The sequence below is a fragment of the Thunnus maccoyii genome, chromosome 14, assembly GCF_910596095.1.
Source record: "Thunnus maccoyii chromosome 14, fThuMac1.1, whole genome shotgun sequence".
In the NCBI taxonomy this organism is placed as follows: Eukaryota; Metazoa; Chordata; class Actinopteri; order Scombriformes; family Scombridae; genus Thunnus; species Thunnus maccoyii.
Window position 1 is genome coordinate 28727281 of NC_056546.1, and position 18389 is coordinate 28745669.

The following is an 18389-nucleotide window of genomic DNA, read 5'->3' on the forward strand; positions in this document are numbered from 1 at the left end:
AGTTATTGTTATATAGTTTATAATTTAGTTATTGATATGGTATGAATAAGTTTAACTGAAAGAATGTGACTCCTGAAGTTAACATGATGTGATTAGGTAGATCATTTTACTAAACCAGACTTATCATTGTTGATGATGTTGGAACTATTACAACTACAACACTCAGGTAGCTTAATGAAAATGCTAACATGCTGATGTTTGAGTAGAGACAGATTTTTGGCACAATTTCATCTACTTCCATGGTGCACAAAGAAGAGAAAACTCTGGCAAAACTCTGTGGTGACGTCTTTAGGCTCTGGTGCCCCTGCCAACCCCTGCATTTCTGATTGTCTGACTGCCTGTGGTCCTATCCCAACATGACTTCTTTTTAGTAATGTCACCACATTCCCAGATCTCCAGTAATTAATTTGGTATGCAATGGAATTACTGACAGCAATAACCAAAACTATAGAAATAAGACCCAAGTTACAATGACTGGAATTAAAAAAATATAAGATCACCAACTTCAATGAGGTTTTGTCTGAGTCTTATGAAGATTACAGCTACTTAGTAGTCTTAAAGCACCAAAAAAAAAAAGTCTCCAGAATTCAGACCGTCATCTTCAGTGTCTGCGAGCCTCATTTGAGTGTCTAATTTTAAGAGACAAGGACGCATTTCAATACCCAAAGCACCTCTCTCAACTATGATGTGACTCAGTTTAGAGGAGACACTGTTTTGTTTGGTAGCAGACTTGGCTTGGCAGAGTGAGGAATAATTTGTTTTGAGGTGCTGGGTATGGTGATCAAAACTGAGCAGACGTGAAAGGCATCCAGACTGAACCTTCTGGGACGGGCTGCATAGTGTGCACTGAGCTGTATAAATACATTCAGATGTGACAGAGGAGACATGGCAAGCTGTGTCAGATGGGAGCGACACTGAAATTTGTGACTTGGCTGTGATTTTTCAGTGGAATATAGAGATGATGTACAGTCTATTAATTTGTCATTAAGTGCAGAAGACCGTAAATTCTCAAATAGTGGCCGGGTCTTCATTTTCCAAAACTAGAGAGAAAACCAGGTCTTAATTTCTAATTTCTCCTGTTTTAAATGTGTATTTTATCCCATTTTAATTTGCTGTTGTCAGTATAATTTACATTTCCACATAACTAAATCCTTCAGTACAATAACAGAGTCATGTTATGCTAACCGCTCTTCTGCTCTGAGTTTCAGAAATACTGTTTTCATTCACTCATTATTTCCACTCGCTTCTACTTTATAGTTTTTTGATCCCTGTTAAGTTATCATTGAAGAACACATTTTGACAGACGTTTCACATGAAAAGCCTTCCAGTGGCTCAGAGAGCATAATCCCTCCCTTTCCTTGTTTGTTGGCTTTTAATTTGAAATATTTGCAGGAAATGTTGGATTTCATTGACAGTATCTTTACAGCAACTGCAAAAAACAGCAAGATGGAACCAATAAGAAGTATTCAGTGGATAAAAAGAGTATAATTGTTACAGAGAGAAACTGAGAGCAACGGATTAGTGAGTATGACATGACTGATGTGTGATCTGTCATGTGATCACAGTATAGGTTATTCCACTATCCTCAATGGTTTTACACAGCACTTGTAACGACTGACCTGTATTTGTTTACACTGATGCCTGCAAATTTAAGACTCTGCTATTAATTGTTTTAGTTCTTGCTTGAGCATTAAGGACAATTTAAGATTGATAATAATGTTCTAATAGATTTCACTTGAAACTTCTAAAACTAATTTTAATTTATCTATATCATACACATGATATGTATAAATAATGTTCTGTACATGATAGTAGCAGTGAGCTGGGATGTCCAGAGATCTATGGTATGACCGCCATAACAACTCCAGGACAATAAATTAACCTCCACAGCTACTTATACTTTCTCTCTGACGCTGGATATCCAAAATCAATATTTGTCTTTCAAAATGGACGTGTTCCTTCAGCCCAGTGCTGAATTATGAGCCACTTATGAGCAGTACAATAGTCTGGATCAGACAGACAATCAGACAGATAGACCTGGACGCAAGTCAGATGCCTAAAGCCTCTTTGTTTGACTTCCAGCAGCTGTTGGTATGTTGATGAGCTGGATCAACCCACTGCCTTTGCTGACGGAACCTCTGAACCTCTTCTCTACAAGATGTGGATAGAATCCAAAAGGTCTTGGCAGTCAGGCAGCTTTCCCCTCTCGGAGATGACATAACCTGATTCATATTGGTAGATAGTGCCTGCAAAGTGACTGCTGCTGTATGTGGGTGAAAAGCCTTCAAGGAAAGCCTGCATAATAACTGACATCAGCGCTACGTCCAGATGGTCCTTCAGGAAGGCGGCACAAGTCGGGTATTGATGAAGACAGCCAGACATGTGACAACCATCTAACCAGCCTGCAGATTCCTGGATCTACATGTAGGCTGGGAAGATGCCTGCTCACAGAGCCAGCAGCTGCCTGCAGCACTCCAATCCCACGCAGTGACAATACAACATATGTTGCCAGCTCATTGTTCAAACTGAGCTCACAGCTGGATGGATGGATGGATGACAACCCACAGTCCAACTTTGGATAAAGTAGTGAGCACAAAATAGGCTGAATACTACATGTCAAAACTGTACCCACAAAAATGTATTTTTCAACCCAAAGTATCATTTGGATAGCAGCATTAGATAAAATATGGATGATTAGATGTATGTTGGATTTTCTGACCAGAAACCAGAGCAAAGGAATTCAAATAAGGTTCTGAGATGAGCAAAAATGTATTTTACAGTTTATTTTCAAAAAAATCAATGTGCATGATCATACATGCACATTGATTCCTTTGATGTATGTATGTATATATGTATGTATTGCTTTCAAATTAACTTCATAAAATCTGAATGCAAAATGATCAGGTGTGCTTTTGGTACATTATTCCTTCCTTTTGCAAAATTACAATAAATTGTAAATATAATGTTTGCTGTGTTAACAAAAATAGACAACAACATGCAAAAGTCTTTAAATCTGGTATCATATGTTGTCTGTCTGCTGGCCTGCATTGCCAAACAGCTTATTCTCTGGCAGCTGTTGGATTGATTGAAGTATATCTGTTCTAACAACAGAATTTTAAAACCTTTCTGAGCCAAAACTTCACAAGTCAGTGGAGTCAAAATCAAACTCAGGTTGTAAGTCAGCTTTTATCAAGTCTGAAAGTCTAACTGAAAACACTTTTTTTTGTGTTTTTAAAATTTTATCATTATTATTTTTTTATTAAAAGAAAAAAAAGGCCTTTTCTTCTCAGTGGCTGGAGGGGCGGGTCGGTATCTGTTTGATTGGCAGCAGCTGGCAGGCTGAGCTCCAGCACAGGAATGACAGACCTGCTGTAACTACAAGTCATGGGCAGACTGTATCATTAGCAGTGGTATTGAAAATTCAAGTATTGTTGGCTGTATGGAAACAAGCTCTCCATCTACGTAGATAGATCACTCACAGTATTCTGTTTAATTAATGCAAATATAGAAGGCACCATCATGAAAACAAAACCTCATGACAGTGCCCCCCATATTAAAATTTCTCCCTTTTGGTTTGGTTTGGTTTGCTGTAGCAGACAAAAACATGCAATCTAATTTCAGTTGACTTGAAGTTTTAAGATTTTGGCAGCGTGTCTAACATTGTACAATGTACATAATTTAAGTTTAAAGTCAAGGTTGTGATAAGTAGCACAACAAGCTAGCAAAAACGGACACAGAACAGCTTTCCTGTGAATGCACAGTGTCTGCCTGAAGTTGAACTACTCTCACTGAAAACATAATCACTGCCATTAGTCTTTGGAGCAGTTCCTAAACAAACTAACAGTCATCCAGGCCAAGGAACATGTCACCCATAAAAACAGTGTGGCTCAGTGATGGAAGTGTACAGCACAGAGGAATAAGATATATCAGGCTTTGGATATACACACAATACTTGTAAGTAGATCAATTCATTGTTGGTTTGTTCTGAATATGAGATTTGTTCACATATTCTTTAACATGTGAAAAGAAGTCACTGTGTGTAGAAAGTAGAGCGAGAGGAGAGACTCACACCTTTCAATTAGTGTCTTTATCTCCTCTCACTCTCCTTCACCTCCTTCCTCTTTAATTAACTGACTTGTGTCTGGCAAAGGGTGGGAGTAGCCAGGCAAGAGATGGAGAAAATATTTGCCTTAGCAGGACAGAAAAGAAAAACTGCCAAAGAATAGAGCGCATTACAACCGACAACACCTTCCTTCAGGAGAAAACTGCCATTTCACAAAGTTGGGTCGAGGATAGTCAGAGTTTAGAGCCTTTTATTTCTGTCCACATCAAGACTACTGAGATTTTACCATTTAAAATATCCCTTTCAGACAGTCTGTATTCCAGACACCCAAGGTTGAGCTAAAATAACTGGTTAAATTTTTCAAATAAATACATTTAAATAAAACATTTAAAAAATAAAAAATAAAAAATGGCACCACAATAATGTTTTAACAGCAAGTAAGGTGTAACCACCTCCAAAAATCTCAAACCTCTGACACAGGTCTATTAAGGAAAAACGACCTCTCCACACTGCAGTATAGGGTTGTATATACTGTGAGTGTGCATGTGTCCAATGAGATCAAGGATTGTGGGCAGTTTAAGTGGATTCAGACCACAGAAGCAGCACGCAAACAAATGGGGTCCAAGGCTGTCACAGTCCACCATTATTACTCCAGCAGTAATAGAAAATATAATGTAGAGACATAGCTGGTTAAAAAAGGGTCAATAACAGGAAATACATCATCGATAAGAATAATGTAAGTTCAGTCTCTGAGATCCTGAGCCCTGGAATATCTCTACCTGGAATATCTCTAATATTTGATGAGATTTGATGAGACACCAAAAATGTCAAGTGGCAATACAGGAATAGTCAGGGGATCATCAAAGTCATTACAATTTATTCCCTCAAGAAACATGAATATCTCTACCAAATCTCATGGTAATCCATCAAACAGTTGAAGGGATATTTTACGCAAAAACAAACATGTCAAACTTGCAATAGTGGCACTACAGTCAGAGGATCACCAAAGCTATTAGGCTTCATCCTCTAGGGACCAGGAATGTCTATAAAGATGTATGGATCACTGCAGCAGACTGACCAACAGACACTGCCACCCTTAAAGATAACACTACTAGCATGGCTAAAAAGTGCACCAAGATGAAACATAAAAAGCTCTGATGGAATCACTGTTGAAGTTTCCTGTAAGAAAAGCAGGATTTGGCTTAAAGAGGATGACTTCTGTCCAGCGTGAAGGATTTGGATTTCAGGGAGATTAGGTGCAATAATTACCAGTGTGCTTTTACATTTTTTCCTTTTTAAACAGTGTTGAAAATTCTGCCAGGTTGATATAATACAAGGAGTTTACCAAGTCCTTTAAAAGTATTCACACTTATCCCCTTTACACTGAATCCTTCAGGCACTCATCAATACCAGGGTTTTTCTTGAAGACAGCCATCTCCGTCAAAATCAGGGTCCCCGTGGATCCTTTAAAAGTCTTAAAATAGATTTTTTTGTAATTCAAGGCTCAAAAATGTCTCAAAATATCTTCATTGAAGATATTTTAATAGGGGAGGTATTGAATTTTGTTATGTACAAAAACAATGAGGATAAATATTTTAACATAATAATTCCAGCCCTGTTGCAGAGCAACAACTGACATTAACACGTAAAAGGCAAGTTCAAAGAAACGCAATGTGAACTTTATGAAGCTTCCCTATTTGGCAAAACTCAGGTATTTTTTTATTTCAGTCGTCACGCTTTCATGCTTGTAAGATGAAATTGACTGGAAAGTCCTCCTTCTTCTGAACAAAAGAAGGCCAAAGAGGCCTACAGCTGCAGCAGCGGAGGGGAATTCTGGATAATTCAATCTTATAGAGGCCAATATATAAATATCTGAACCGAATTTCATCACAATCCAGCCAACATTTGTCGAGATATCATATATGTTGAAGTCTGGACCCAAGTGGTGGACCAGGAATGCATTGACAGTTTTTATGCATTACAATGTGTTCTGGGTGACACTATAAGTAGCAGGTGAATCAAGGCTGGAACATTTTTTCTTCAGAAAATCATAGTATATAGTAATCTGGTGGTGAAGTAGTGATTCCAAGTTCTCTATTCTTATAATTCGTCAATCATCAAATTCAACATTTTGCAAATGCCAAACTCATTTGCAAAGCAGCAAGTGATCTCTTTCAAACTTCTGAATCGACAGTGGCCTCCAGTATGCGTTACCTTAGGCAATGTGGCAGTGCTTACTGAATCTGAAGAAGATAATTACTTTTGTTGTGTTGAGATTAACTGATTAACTTTCATCACATTTAGATTTCAACTCTCTAGAATGGCTGTGTTAACATTTGGCAGCCAGAATCTCTGCTTTACCCCCAACTACACAAAGAAAAGACATGATAGATACAACTAGCCCAAAGCTGCAGCACTGTGGGCTTACTTTGAATCTTTCAAAAGGAAATTGTCACAGCACTTTCAAGAGTACCGAAGAAGCAGATAAGTACATATCTTAATAAGCAGGGATTTGATTGGTGCATTATTTATTTTGTTAATTTAATATTCTTTTCCTCTGATTAACGTCAAAAATATGAGTCAACTATATTCCTTTTCTTTTAAAATCCACACCGACTGCTCTTTTTGATCTGTTTCTGGAGAGTTCCAGGTGTCCACGACTTGTCCATCTCACCGGAGAGACACCCTTCTGTTCCCAGATCAGGATGTGTTATGCAACTTTCTACATGTTGAAAACTTCGATCAAGGCTCACAGTTTAACTTTAAGTAATGAGAACTTTTTAGTAGCATTGCTTACATACAGACAACCCAAATTTTGTCCCCACTGTCCAAGACCTACAGAAGTCATCCTGAATCAAAAGAAGATAAGAAACACGAGTTAAACTTTGGTTGGCTGAAACTGTTATGTGAGATTGGGTCAATCTTTCAGTGAAACACAGGCACCACTGCATAAAAATTAACTCACGGATTCAAAGGACCAAAAAGCAAAGACAAAGAATTACTAGTTGTGATGGAATATGTTCATAGTGTGATTCAAAATAATTTTACTGTTATACTCTTGCTATAGAGAGGTTATAGAGGCTGTTATATAGAGAAGACAGGACCTCTAACAACATCAACAGTATCAATAATTTGAAGTAATACAATGTGTACAACTTGTATTCTTTCCATATACAGTGGCTTGATGTTATTGTTTTGGTAAGATAAAGATGGGCATCTCCTGGGGTTAATTTTGAGCAGAAACGCTAGCATGATTAGGCCATCATTTAATTTTCCTTCCACCTTGCCTCCTCCACAAAAACAGTTAGCACAAAAGCAACGACCAGCTAAAGAAATAGATACACCCCCAGGGAATTCTGAATTTCCTCTCTTTTTCCACTGTTGGGATAACCCTAACCCTGACTTGAAAAGAGGGAACAGAGACACGATGCATGAGTGTTTCTCTCCGTGTTTATCTGTGATCCTAAATGAACTGAAACCAACGTGAGCTCAGTGCTCAGCTCTTGACCCAAGAGGAGGTTCGCCTATACCTACGCTGTGGTGGACTGACAGAGGAAAGTGGGCTGAGTTCTCCAGGATGTGTGGGAACCAGAGGCATTCAGTTTATGTTGTGGCCTGTAAGCAGCTGGTACAGCCAGAAAACCTTGGCAAATCTCCTGGACTTGTGTCATGACACTTGTCTTCAAAACGCTAATCAGAGCAGAATGTATGTATGTGTGGGACCTGTAGTGTCTGAATGGCATTTCTTTTCTGTAAAGTACTATACTTAAATTATTGTGTGTTCAACAATGAAACTCACACATACACAGTCAGACACCAGCATGCCAACATATGCATACATGCCTTCAGTCCATATATCATGAAATGATACCATAGGCATGAAAATCTCAGACAATGTGATTCTGCTTCTGTATCCGAACTTGTCATGTCTTGTCATTCAACTTTATACATTGCCTTCACTATTAAATGTCATGAAAAATGCCCACAGTAACTGGTTATTATCATTAAGTCTTTATGTCCCATCAATAGATCTGAGCTACATCATTTTACCTGCATGATAACAGCAAAATTAGGGAAAATGTGTTTGCTGTTAATGGGAAGAAAGATATTCAAAGGTTCATGTAATAAAAGCACAAAGAGCCAGCCTGCAAACTTGCCTGGGGTACAGATGCCACTGAAAAGCAAAAGGAAGCTATAATGTGATTATTTTTTAAGAGAGACTATTTTTTACTATTTTATAGGCAACAGAACCTTTTGGCACAAGACAATACCAGCCCTGGGGTTAGCCTCCAGAGATTTGCTGGTTTTTTATTTTAATTTCCTGTCCCGTCAAATTCCTTCTGCCAAGCATTCTCATCAGCCTGAATGGACCTAACCCTCACAGTGCTTTCAGAGGATACTCACTGAATCGGCCAAGTAAGCTATCCCATTACTGTGCTATGACGTCTCTGGAGTAAGGGAGCGTCTCCAAACAAGCTCATAGCTGTTGAAAAAAGGTGTCTGGCTTGTCTTACAATGTTTAGCAATTTTGGCTTAGGTTTCAAAGTTGCAGTGATGGGAAAGAACAGCTGCGTCAAAATGTACCCAGCCCTGCTCTCTCATGTGGCACTTGGGATAATAACTGTGTGGATCAGGAACTCCTCTCATCGCAACAAGATGACCTTACATTCACCTGTGTCTGAGGGTAATGGGTTCGCGCGCTGGATGCTGAGATACAGTAACACTGTCTGATTTAAAGTTTTTTAAAGCAGATACAGAGATTGATGCATCGATCCCTTAAAAGATTCTTCTCTTGAAAACTCGACACCATATCTGGACTCAAAGGTTAACGTCAACTGAAATTCATTTTCCTAAATATTGTTGGCATTTGTTTTGACTTGTGCACTTAGTTGGTCAAAATTGTAGTTACCCAAAGAAGATAGTTAGCCTAGCTTGCTTGCTTGGGTGAAATACAATGAGTTCTCCAAAATATTGATTGTTGTAAAGGGACATACAGATTAAATTGCTAATGGTTGATAGCCAACAAAATGTGAAAAGAAGAACAAACACAGGCTATATAGGGCTATAAAGTTCTCCACTTAGTAGCACACCACAAAGGTTGTCAGAGCGTCTCCTAGCAATGTTGTCAGTCTGCTGATGTAATGGGAAATGCCCACCCTGAAGCTTGAAGCTTAAAGCCTCTTCATATTAGATTTAAAAAGGACAAACTTCTGTGCAAAAAACGCATTGGCAAAAGATGCATTGAGGACGCATTGAGATCTGATCACTCAGACCACATTTAGAGGTGGTCTGGGCTGCATGTGGCCACATTTATTTAGCAGTGTAAACACAATGTGTCCTGGGCTGCACTGAAAGACCGCCTTCTCAACTGACGTCCTCTATTTTCCTGCAGACAAGGCACAGGAATTGAACTGCTGCCTCCTGTGTTCAACTTGTTTGATGACAGGATGAAGAAATGCGTTATTTTGTTTTTACATTTTTCATGTGAATTAAAAGAACATGATCCACCTCTCGTTTTTTCCTGTTTTTCCTGTTCCCCTAACTCATTTTCCTCTTCAATTTGACAATTAGATAGGATAGTTTCTTCTGTCCTGTCAAGTTCAACCTGAACTGTCTGAGTAATAGCCAACTTGTGGATGTGTAGAAGAACACAGATCTTTAATGAGCACTAGATCCTGACCAATCCTGTCCATCAGCATGTCAGGAGGTTTAAATAATCAATGAAGTTATGCTGCTGTGTCTCGTGCGCAAGTGCATGCAGCGTCTCTCAATGGAGAGATGCAGCTGAATATAACTCTATTTTTGTTATATATATTATGTCCCGACTAGCATTAACATGTTCCTCGTTGGCATGCATGTTAGCAGTAAGTTTCATCACGCAAATCTGATCACCAAGCTTCTAGAACCAAATATTTTGCAAAGACATGCAGATTAATTTTGTTGTGCCACTTTATGGTGTGATCAGTCCCTTAGACACTGTTTCCACAAATTCATCCAAAAATGTTTTTTATCATCTTTTGAAAAGTGTAAAACATGCACAATAGCTATAGTATAATTAGTTTGCATTTCCTTACAGAAGAAGTGAGGAAATTCAAATTTCAATTCTACTTTATGGACACCTCTTCCTAAGAACACAATTATCATGCTGTATTCAGGTACTCTAGAGGTGCCTGTACTTTTGCTGGAGAAATAATTAATGGAGCTCTGATTGTGATGGCAAATACATTCTGAAGCTGTAGCTTGGGGAGTACAATTATTCCAGAGTGAACCAAAGACTGGGAAAGAAAAGTTCGGCCAAGCCTTAACAACAGCAAAGGATAGTAGATAAGTGTTCCATGATAAATAATGTTTCACTGGCACTGAAGAAGTACCTGACAAGCAGTTTTAAGCTTGTCAGGAAATTCTAACTGCTTTAATAAAAATAGTGAGGTGGTATTTGGGGTTGTCAACATGGATTTATGGTTTTGTTTTTCTCCACTTGTGCTCAGCTTTCTTGCAGTTCTCCTTTAGGTGAGTCATTTCATCAGTCCTGTACAGTGGTTTGTGTTTGGATGTAGTCTTTTTCAGTTTGCTGGTGCAACACTATTAACGGTTGATAGCCTTTAGCTTAGTATTGGAGTTGTTGACTTATACTGCTGGCAAAGGAAAAGTGTTCATAAATGATTCATATGCTTAGTAAAATTCTCCACAGCTTCAGAATTAAGATCATATTTCTTAACAACCATCTTGGTGACACTGCTAAGAAAAAGCTGGAGTAGTAGAATTAAACCGCCAGGTCAGATATAGAGGATACACCAATAAATCATTGATATTGAAATCCAATGTGGCCATGATTGTGAGCCAACCCAGAAACATTTGAAACCAATTCAATACATTTAGAAACTCATGTACGATCATGTCATTATTTGTACTTTTGTACTAAAATGTACATTTTGGACTAATATGTAATAAAATTTGTACTAAACTGCAATTCAGATCTACATAATGATCAACATCTAAGGGATCTAGTGTGTTAATAATTATGAGCAAAATATAAATATGTCAGTAAAATGTAAAAGCTGTCCAAATTTTTTGCACCCTGTCCCCCAGATTGTTGAGAACTACAGCATGGAAGTGATAACTCAATATGAACAGGAGGACTATGATAATTAATTAGGTTTCAGTCTGATTTATGAAATAAAATCAATAAAGTATTGCTTAACAAGCTTAAAGAGTTACTCTGGTGATTTAGTATTGCGTTTCCATAAAGTTGGGGCACTTGTGACAGACAGATTATAAAAAGAATGGTGAAAAATGAAGCAGCAGGCTGAGATATCTTGACTTTTAGTCCTCAGTATGGGTCAAGCTCCAAAAAAGCTGGATCCTGATGAATAATTGATGACGTCATCATCAGGGTTATTTTTTCAAACTACCTGCAGAGCCAAGGAAGACATTATACAACTGTTTTCACAGGCTGAGTAATATCGCTCACGATGTGTCAACTGAACTCTGTGTTAAATCGGTAGAGTCCCTCATTAAAGCAGATTGACTAGGATAGATATCCTGTTTGATACGTTTGTGGTGTCTATTTGGTACACCATTCTTTACTTTACCATTCTTTATTTACCATTCAAAACAGAAATGTCTAAAAGCTTGTGTGATACCCAGAGGGTCTGTGCCCAGAAGAAGAGCAATGTTTGGGAGTAACTGGGACATATTCATTCAAGCCTTTTTAGGCACTGATTGAGATTGTGGCTGTGCATATCTTTGCCATGGAAATCTTTCAGCATTTGTTGAGCTTGTTCATATCATGAGCAGGTTTCATTCAAACCAACAGCCACCGCTATTACAGCAAGAAATTGACGATGCAGGACATGGTCACTGGAAATTGATCTGACCTACACTCTTTAGACAACATTATTAGTCTCTTGTGTATTGCTGTTGGGTTAAATAAGACAAAACCTTCAAGTGTAAAAGAGTGGAAGTCCATCTTACTCAATATTTCTGAATTGATTTTATAGGCAATAGGATACCAACCAAGCAAAAATAACAACGTCTATATGATCAAATTGTTAAAAGCATTAAAAATGGCGAACATAAAAACACAAATAAAAATGACTTACAGATGTGAAGGCCAGGAGTTCCTCTTCTGTCAGTTTGTGGACAGGATTGTTCTTCTGGAAGTCAGTGCTGCAAGACAACACTCTTGGTCAAGACACAGTCTACAGCCTTGCCCACGGCTCTGAGAGGTTCTATTTAGGTACTAAGGTCAACATGCTAGCATGCTCATAGAGAAAATATTAACATGCTGATGTTAAGCAGTTATAATGTTTACCATGTTCACCATCGTAGATTGGTGTGTTAGGATGTTAACATTTACTAGTTAGCACTAAACACAAAGTACAGCTGAGGCCAATAGGAATACCATTATCTCTGCAAACCAAAGCCCTGGACAAATTAAAATTTTGTCCTGATGATGGCACCAGGTGGAAAAGTCAGCAGATCACTAAAGGGATTACACTTCATCCTTAGGGGATCCATGAATGATTGTACAAAATTTCATGGCAATCCATCCATGTTAACTAGAGGAAGTCAAGGAATCACCGTCTTCGGGTTTCATTGTCTTGGAACTATACAAGTCTGTACAAAGTTTCAGGTAAATCCATCAAATAGATTAATTTACTAGATAAGTGAAAAGTTTGACCCACTGGTGGCACAAGAGGAAAAGTCAGAGGAACACTTAAATCATTAGGATTCATATTCAGGGGACCATTAATGTCTGTAAAAAGATTATGCCAATCCATCTGATGGTTGTTGATATATTTCAGTCTGAAACATTGCCATCCATAGACCTAAGCTATTCACTAAGGAGTAATTACAGACTTTTACAGTGTTCAATATAATCAAGTAATCATTATAAAAAAGCTATTACTGATTTCATATCAGGATCATTAATAATTGTACCAAATTGGCAAATTGGATGTCAAGCGATCTGATGTTTGATTGTAGTGTTGACCAAAGCAGTGGACCAAATGAGTGACTGACCAACATTAACATTTCTCCACTAGCATTGCTTAAAAAGTGCATCAAAATGAAACAAATTTGATGGAATCACTGTTGAAGTTTCCTGTTAAGTTAAAGTGCAGGTGGTGCCAGAAAGACATGCCTTGGCTGAGAGAAGATGACTTCTATCCAGAGCAAAGGATTTGAATTTCAGAGAGATTAGGTGCAATAATTACCAGTGGGCTTTTTTTTCTTTTTTTCCAACAGTGTTAAAAAATCTGTCAGGTTAATACAATACAAGGAGTTTACCAAGTCCTTTACCACTATTCACACTTATCCCCTTTGCATTCAATACTCCAGGCAGCCCTGATTCAGAGGCAGTGATCAATACATTAGCATGGAAAGACAGACAGTGGACAGAAGGCCAAAGAGGCCTAAAGGTACAGCTGTGGAGAGGAATTCTGGAGAAGTCAATCTTACAGAGGCCAATATGGAGATTTTGTCTGAACAAAGTGACCAAATCTAATAAATCTATATAAGCTTTTATAAATCAGATCTTCAGAGGATGGCCTTTATGTGATGAAAGAAAGTGATCTGAAGTTAAAGTGCGTTTGGTGGGAAACCCACATATTTTTCTAGGTTTGCCAGGTTTCTCTTGGCACACTATGCTGATCCTGGGTAGGCACAGTCATCATTACAGACAAATCTTCCATATGATAAACTGCAAATTCTGACAAACCAAACAAATTTAATTCCCTTTAAAGATTTATTGTGGTTACCTCCCATTTCATTACAATCACAACACACAAATCAAGTAAGTTTACTTCTACTTTTGCCAAGTTGTGAACTTGGGTTAGCTTATGTGATTTAAATAAATCAAATAGTTTGCTGAAGGAGACTGATCCCAATAGTTTGTTTTGAATTTATTTACTTGCTCGACCTTAAAAGCCAGCCAGTGTTTATCATGAACTTAAATCTTTATTAGGCTTGGCTTGCAGAGAACTTAGGGATTAAGAGCTGCAGGGTCTGCAGGGAAACAGAGTGAGATATACTAAACTCCCCAGTGTTGTCTTCATGACAGAGGATACAAAAGCTAATTGTAACTGACACCTGGCACCTTGCCAAGATACAGTAATGGACAGGGAGAAAAAACTGGTGTAGCCTGAGGCCAAAGTTACTAATTCTTTACTACTGAAATGTGTTCACTGACTGACTGACAGGACCCCTTTCCCACGTCAGGTCCTTTATTAGATTTCACACTGCATTATCCATAAAGTCTTTGAGTTTAGGAAGAACAATTACACCTAATTTACAGCTGGTGTTTACATGCAATCTGTATCTGGATATATTATCTAGTTAATGACATCTGATCACCAGGCCTCTGCTTTTATACCTGTTGTAAGTTTTTGTTATCTCCATTTTTCCATTTTGATCAGATCTCAACATGTACATGACACGCAAAGACAACCAAAGACATGTGTTGGCTACTCTTCAGTGACCTTGCTAACAAGTCAAACACTCCTTATACTGTGGAGAGGTTTGCTAGCAAGCCTGTCTTACACATTGTAGCAGAGTTTCCTGAAGTGATGCTGCTGTTTGGGCTCTACTTATTTGTCCTTTGCTGAGGAAGTCCTCTGTTGCTTTTTGATAAGGAAGTTTGAGACAGCAGGAAAAGCTGAAGGTAACTGACCTTTCAACTTGTTGGCCACAATTTGTCCTTAAAAATGAGATCAAACTGTACACATATCATTTACACCTGACTTAGATTCGATTACAATGGAAGACCACCTCCAGATGTGGTCTGACTAAACCAATCATATTCTGATTGCAAAATGTTCTGGGTGCATTTACACGCAGTTTTCCTTATCCAGATACATATCACATGTTAACACAAATGGTTTCTATATTCCATGTCAAGTACAGAATCCGATATGAGCTTTTTAAATGTACCTGACCTACAAGGTAAATATAAGATCGGCCAAGTGCCCAACACATCCACAAATGGAGAGAAGAGAATCCAAACAAGGTCAAATTCCTGAGAGTTTGAACGGCTGAGGAGAACTCAGTTCTCAGATCCTCCTGACTAGGGACTCTTCAATTTTTTAAGCCCTTGGCTAAAATCTAATAAAAGGTAATCACATTCTGGGATGTGCTCTCATTAACACAAGAAGCTCTGACATTGAAGAGGCAATTAAAATACTTGATAGCACAGTGCATCTGGTCAAACTGACCACTTACTTTAGACTGTGTAACCCAGTGACTTTTAAGTGTCAGCAACAGTTTCACTAACACCGTCTACACATCTTTATCTCGTTTATATGATGGAAGAAATATGTTTCCATTTTAACCTGTGCTGGTGTTCACACTAGCTGCGTAAAGGATCCCACTTCTCATTGGTCCTCTTTGTGCATAACTGCTATCCAGTGTCTTTTTTAGGTTCAAGTAACTGATTATGAACTGGGCTGTAACCTCTGTCAAACAGTTCACAGCAGCACTGTGACTCAAGAGATCCAGTAACAGTGGTTCATCCAGCAATATGTGTACAGTGTCCACTGATAATTTTACCTTTCTTGGCATCAGTATATGAGCATACCTGTACATTTACAGTTTTCCCCACAGTTCCATCCAAACTGTGCTAAGCCAACACCATGTATCAACAAGGTGATGATAAATGTCACTTTAGTGGAGAAAATATATTTTCTCAAGGTGTTTTCCATGGATCAAGTAACAACAATTACCCATTTAAATTTTCACATTACTCTTTGGAAAACTCGAGGTACAGGATTTGACATTGTCTTGGAGCAGTATGCAGGTGTGCAGATCTCCCATTAATTTAGACAGACCAGCAGCTCATCAATCATCTCCTAGCAATCTCAATGACTGCTCCATTGACCTTCACTTGACCCTTCCAGTCCCAGCAGCAGCATGGGAATTCATCACTGACTCGCTGTGAAGCTAACTAATTTTATATCATGTTGAATGTCTTCTGTTCACCCTTTTTCTGGATGAAACCACCACTACAAACAAGTTCACAATTTACAGTAGCCATAGTGGTGCATCATAAATCCAGAGGAAAATAAAACAAAACAAAATATAAAATGAGGTCTGCAAAAAACAGGAAGGGAAAAAGCAGCAAATTTTATTCAATGACATGACTTTCTCAAGGTAAAAGTGATGCAAAATTAACTTCTGTGCTCCTGTTTCATTACTGAATATGAGACTATTTCCAAGCTGTTGTGATACTTAAATAGTTTAACTGTGATATGTCATGTCTTTGCTAGATGTGTGTTACTGAAAGAGAGACAATAACCGGCCCTTTTTCAACTTGCATCACTATAAACAATCTCTACTGACATCAGAAAGTGGAAAACACAAGCAGCAAGCACAGTTCTTGCTGTCCCCATGTGGTATCTCCATAGCCCCGATGTGGAGTTAAACTTTGAGGAAGTGCAGTACAGCGTTCCTATATGGGTAGGCTTTGTAGCTTAAGCATAACACCTTAACACAAAACTATAAATGAAGCTTAACAGCATCTCTTACCCTCTTTGTGACAGGGGAATTGGAGGGAGGCTGCATCTGACAATCCTGTAACTTTACAAAACCAGGAGGAGACTAAAGCTGCCAGTTTGCTTCTTTAGAAGTGCTTGTCAGATGGTCGAATACCATGGGAAACCCCCTCCCTCAATATGTTTTCGTGGGCAGATTAGGGGGGCTGTGTCTGACCATTACTGCATTACTTTACCCACACCCACTTCACACTGTGATTGGCCAACTGGCAACTCAACGGACTCACCCTCTCAATGACAGCCGACTTTTCACTTCGCCTACAAGGTGGTTCTAATCAAGCATAAACCGACCCTAATACAGCAGGCTTTTCATCCCAACTTCAAGTGCAGCTATTCCAAACAGGTATTAACACTTAGTGTGGTTGAAGCATAATGAGATCTTTATCCCACAATTCTATTCTAGAATTTCAAAGGCCATTGACTAGCCTGCTATTTACTGTTCTCACACAGATGCACTTTGTCTATATAAAAAGTCCATCTGTCTGTCTATATAAAGAGGATTTAGCTTAATTCAGCTCCATGTTGACTTCTACAGGTGAGGCTACTACACAGCAGGCTTTCTGTTCTAACAAGTAAAAATAACAAAAAGGGAAAAAAGGGGAAGGGAGACAAAATCAGACCAGCTGTCTATAACTAGGTTGTTAAGTTTGTCCAAAAATAATCCAGTGAACAGATACAGTGGGGTCCAAAAGTCATTCAATTGAATGGGAAAGTGGTCTCGTGATATGACCATCTAAAAAGGTTACAGCATTGATAAAATAGAGTATTCACTCTTTTACAAGATGTTATCAAAGTCAGAATGACATGTAAGATAAAAGCAGTTATGAATATGGGATTTATTTATGCTCAGGCAGATTGAACCGAGTGGTTCATTAGCTCTAAATTGATGTGCAGGATGGTGGGAAATGATTTCAGTCTTCAGGCTTTGGAGGCAATTTCTCCTGAGGTGTGACAGATAAACATATAATCCTCAAATTTTTATAAGACCATCTAAAGTTTTTCCTGAAGTTCAGGTCACACAATTGATAGATAAGCATGACATACAAGTATGTTCCTTGTGAAGAACTGAATGCATACAGCATTTATTGTCACATTTTAAGCTTAAATCAACTGATTTGATTGAGAACTTTGGTAGTGGACTTACCAAATGCCCAGGATGACGGCCTGCTCCTCAGCGCTGAGGTCAGGCAGCTCATACTGATCTGGCTCTGCTAAATTGATCTTATCCAACACGGTGTCATCACCCAGACTGCAGTCCTGTAAGCATGGAAACACATGGAGTCAGATGTGTACACATATGCAGCAGTCATAAAACATGGCACATGAAAAGAACAAAGCACCACCAAGTGAGCCAGCATTCTTTTTTGGATTAAGCATTACATATTTTTGAGAAACTACTTGCAGCCACAACTTTTAAAACTACACCTGTGAGACACACAACTATAAGACTGTATTCCTCATGCATGCTGCTGCTTAGTGGGTAATTTCTTGAAAATGGGTAATGGAGAGTGGGTACCTGATGGTGTTGATGGTGTTTTATCTAACATTTACTGATAAGCTGGAAATAGTTCAAAATTGCAGCCAACTGCAGACAGTCAGCTTTATGAAGAATTACTAGATGCAAGATATCAAATAAAAAAGCTTTTGGTTACAATTTACAGTAACAAAGACCTGACAAACAAAGGTGACTATTTTACCTAAAGATACATGTCCATTTTACTCTTTGCATGTCTTGTGATTCACTCGCATAATTTGAGAGGTAACAATACACAATTACA

General features: G+C 38.4%; 1 protein-coding gene across 2 annotated transcripts in view; it reads right to left on the reverse strand.

Annotated features, from left to right (window-relative positions):
• ttc27 (tetratricopeptide repeat domain 27) overlaps window positions 1-18389 on the reverse strand; it is a 103717-nt gene that overhangs the window by 42746 nt on the left and 42582 nt on the right. For both annotated transcript variants that reach the window (XM_042432846.1, XM_042432845.1), the window contains exons 8-9: window positions 17756-17868; window positions 12166-12232 (exon numbers count right to left, since the gene is read on the reverse strand). In XM_042432846.1, coding sequence (XP_042288780.1) covers window positions 12166-12232; window positions 17756-17868 — 180 coding nt within the window. The remainder of the gene's footprint in view (window positions 1-12165; window positions 12233-17755; window positions 17869-18389) is intronic.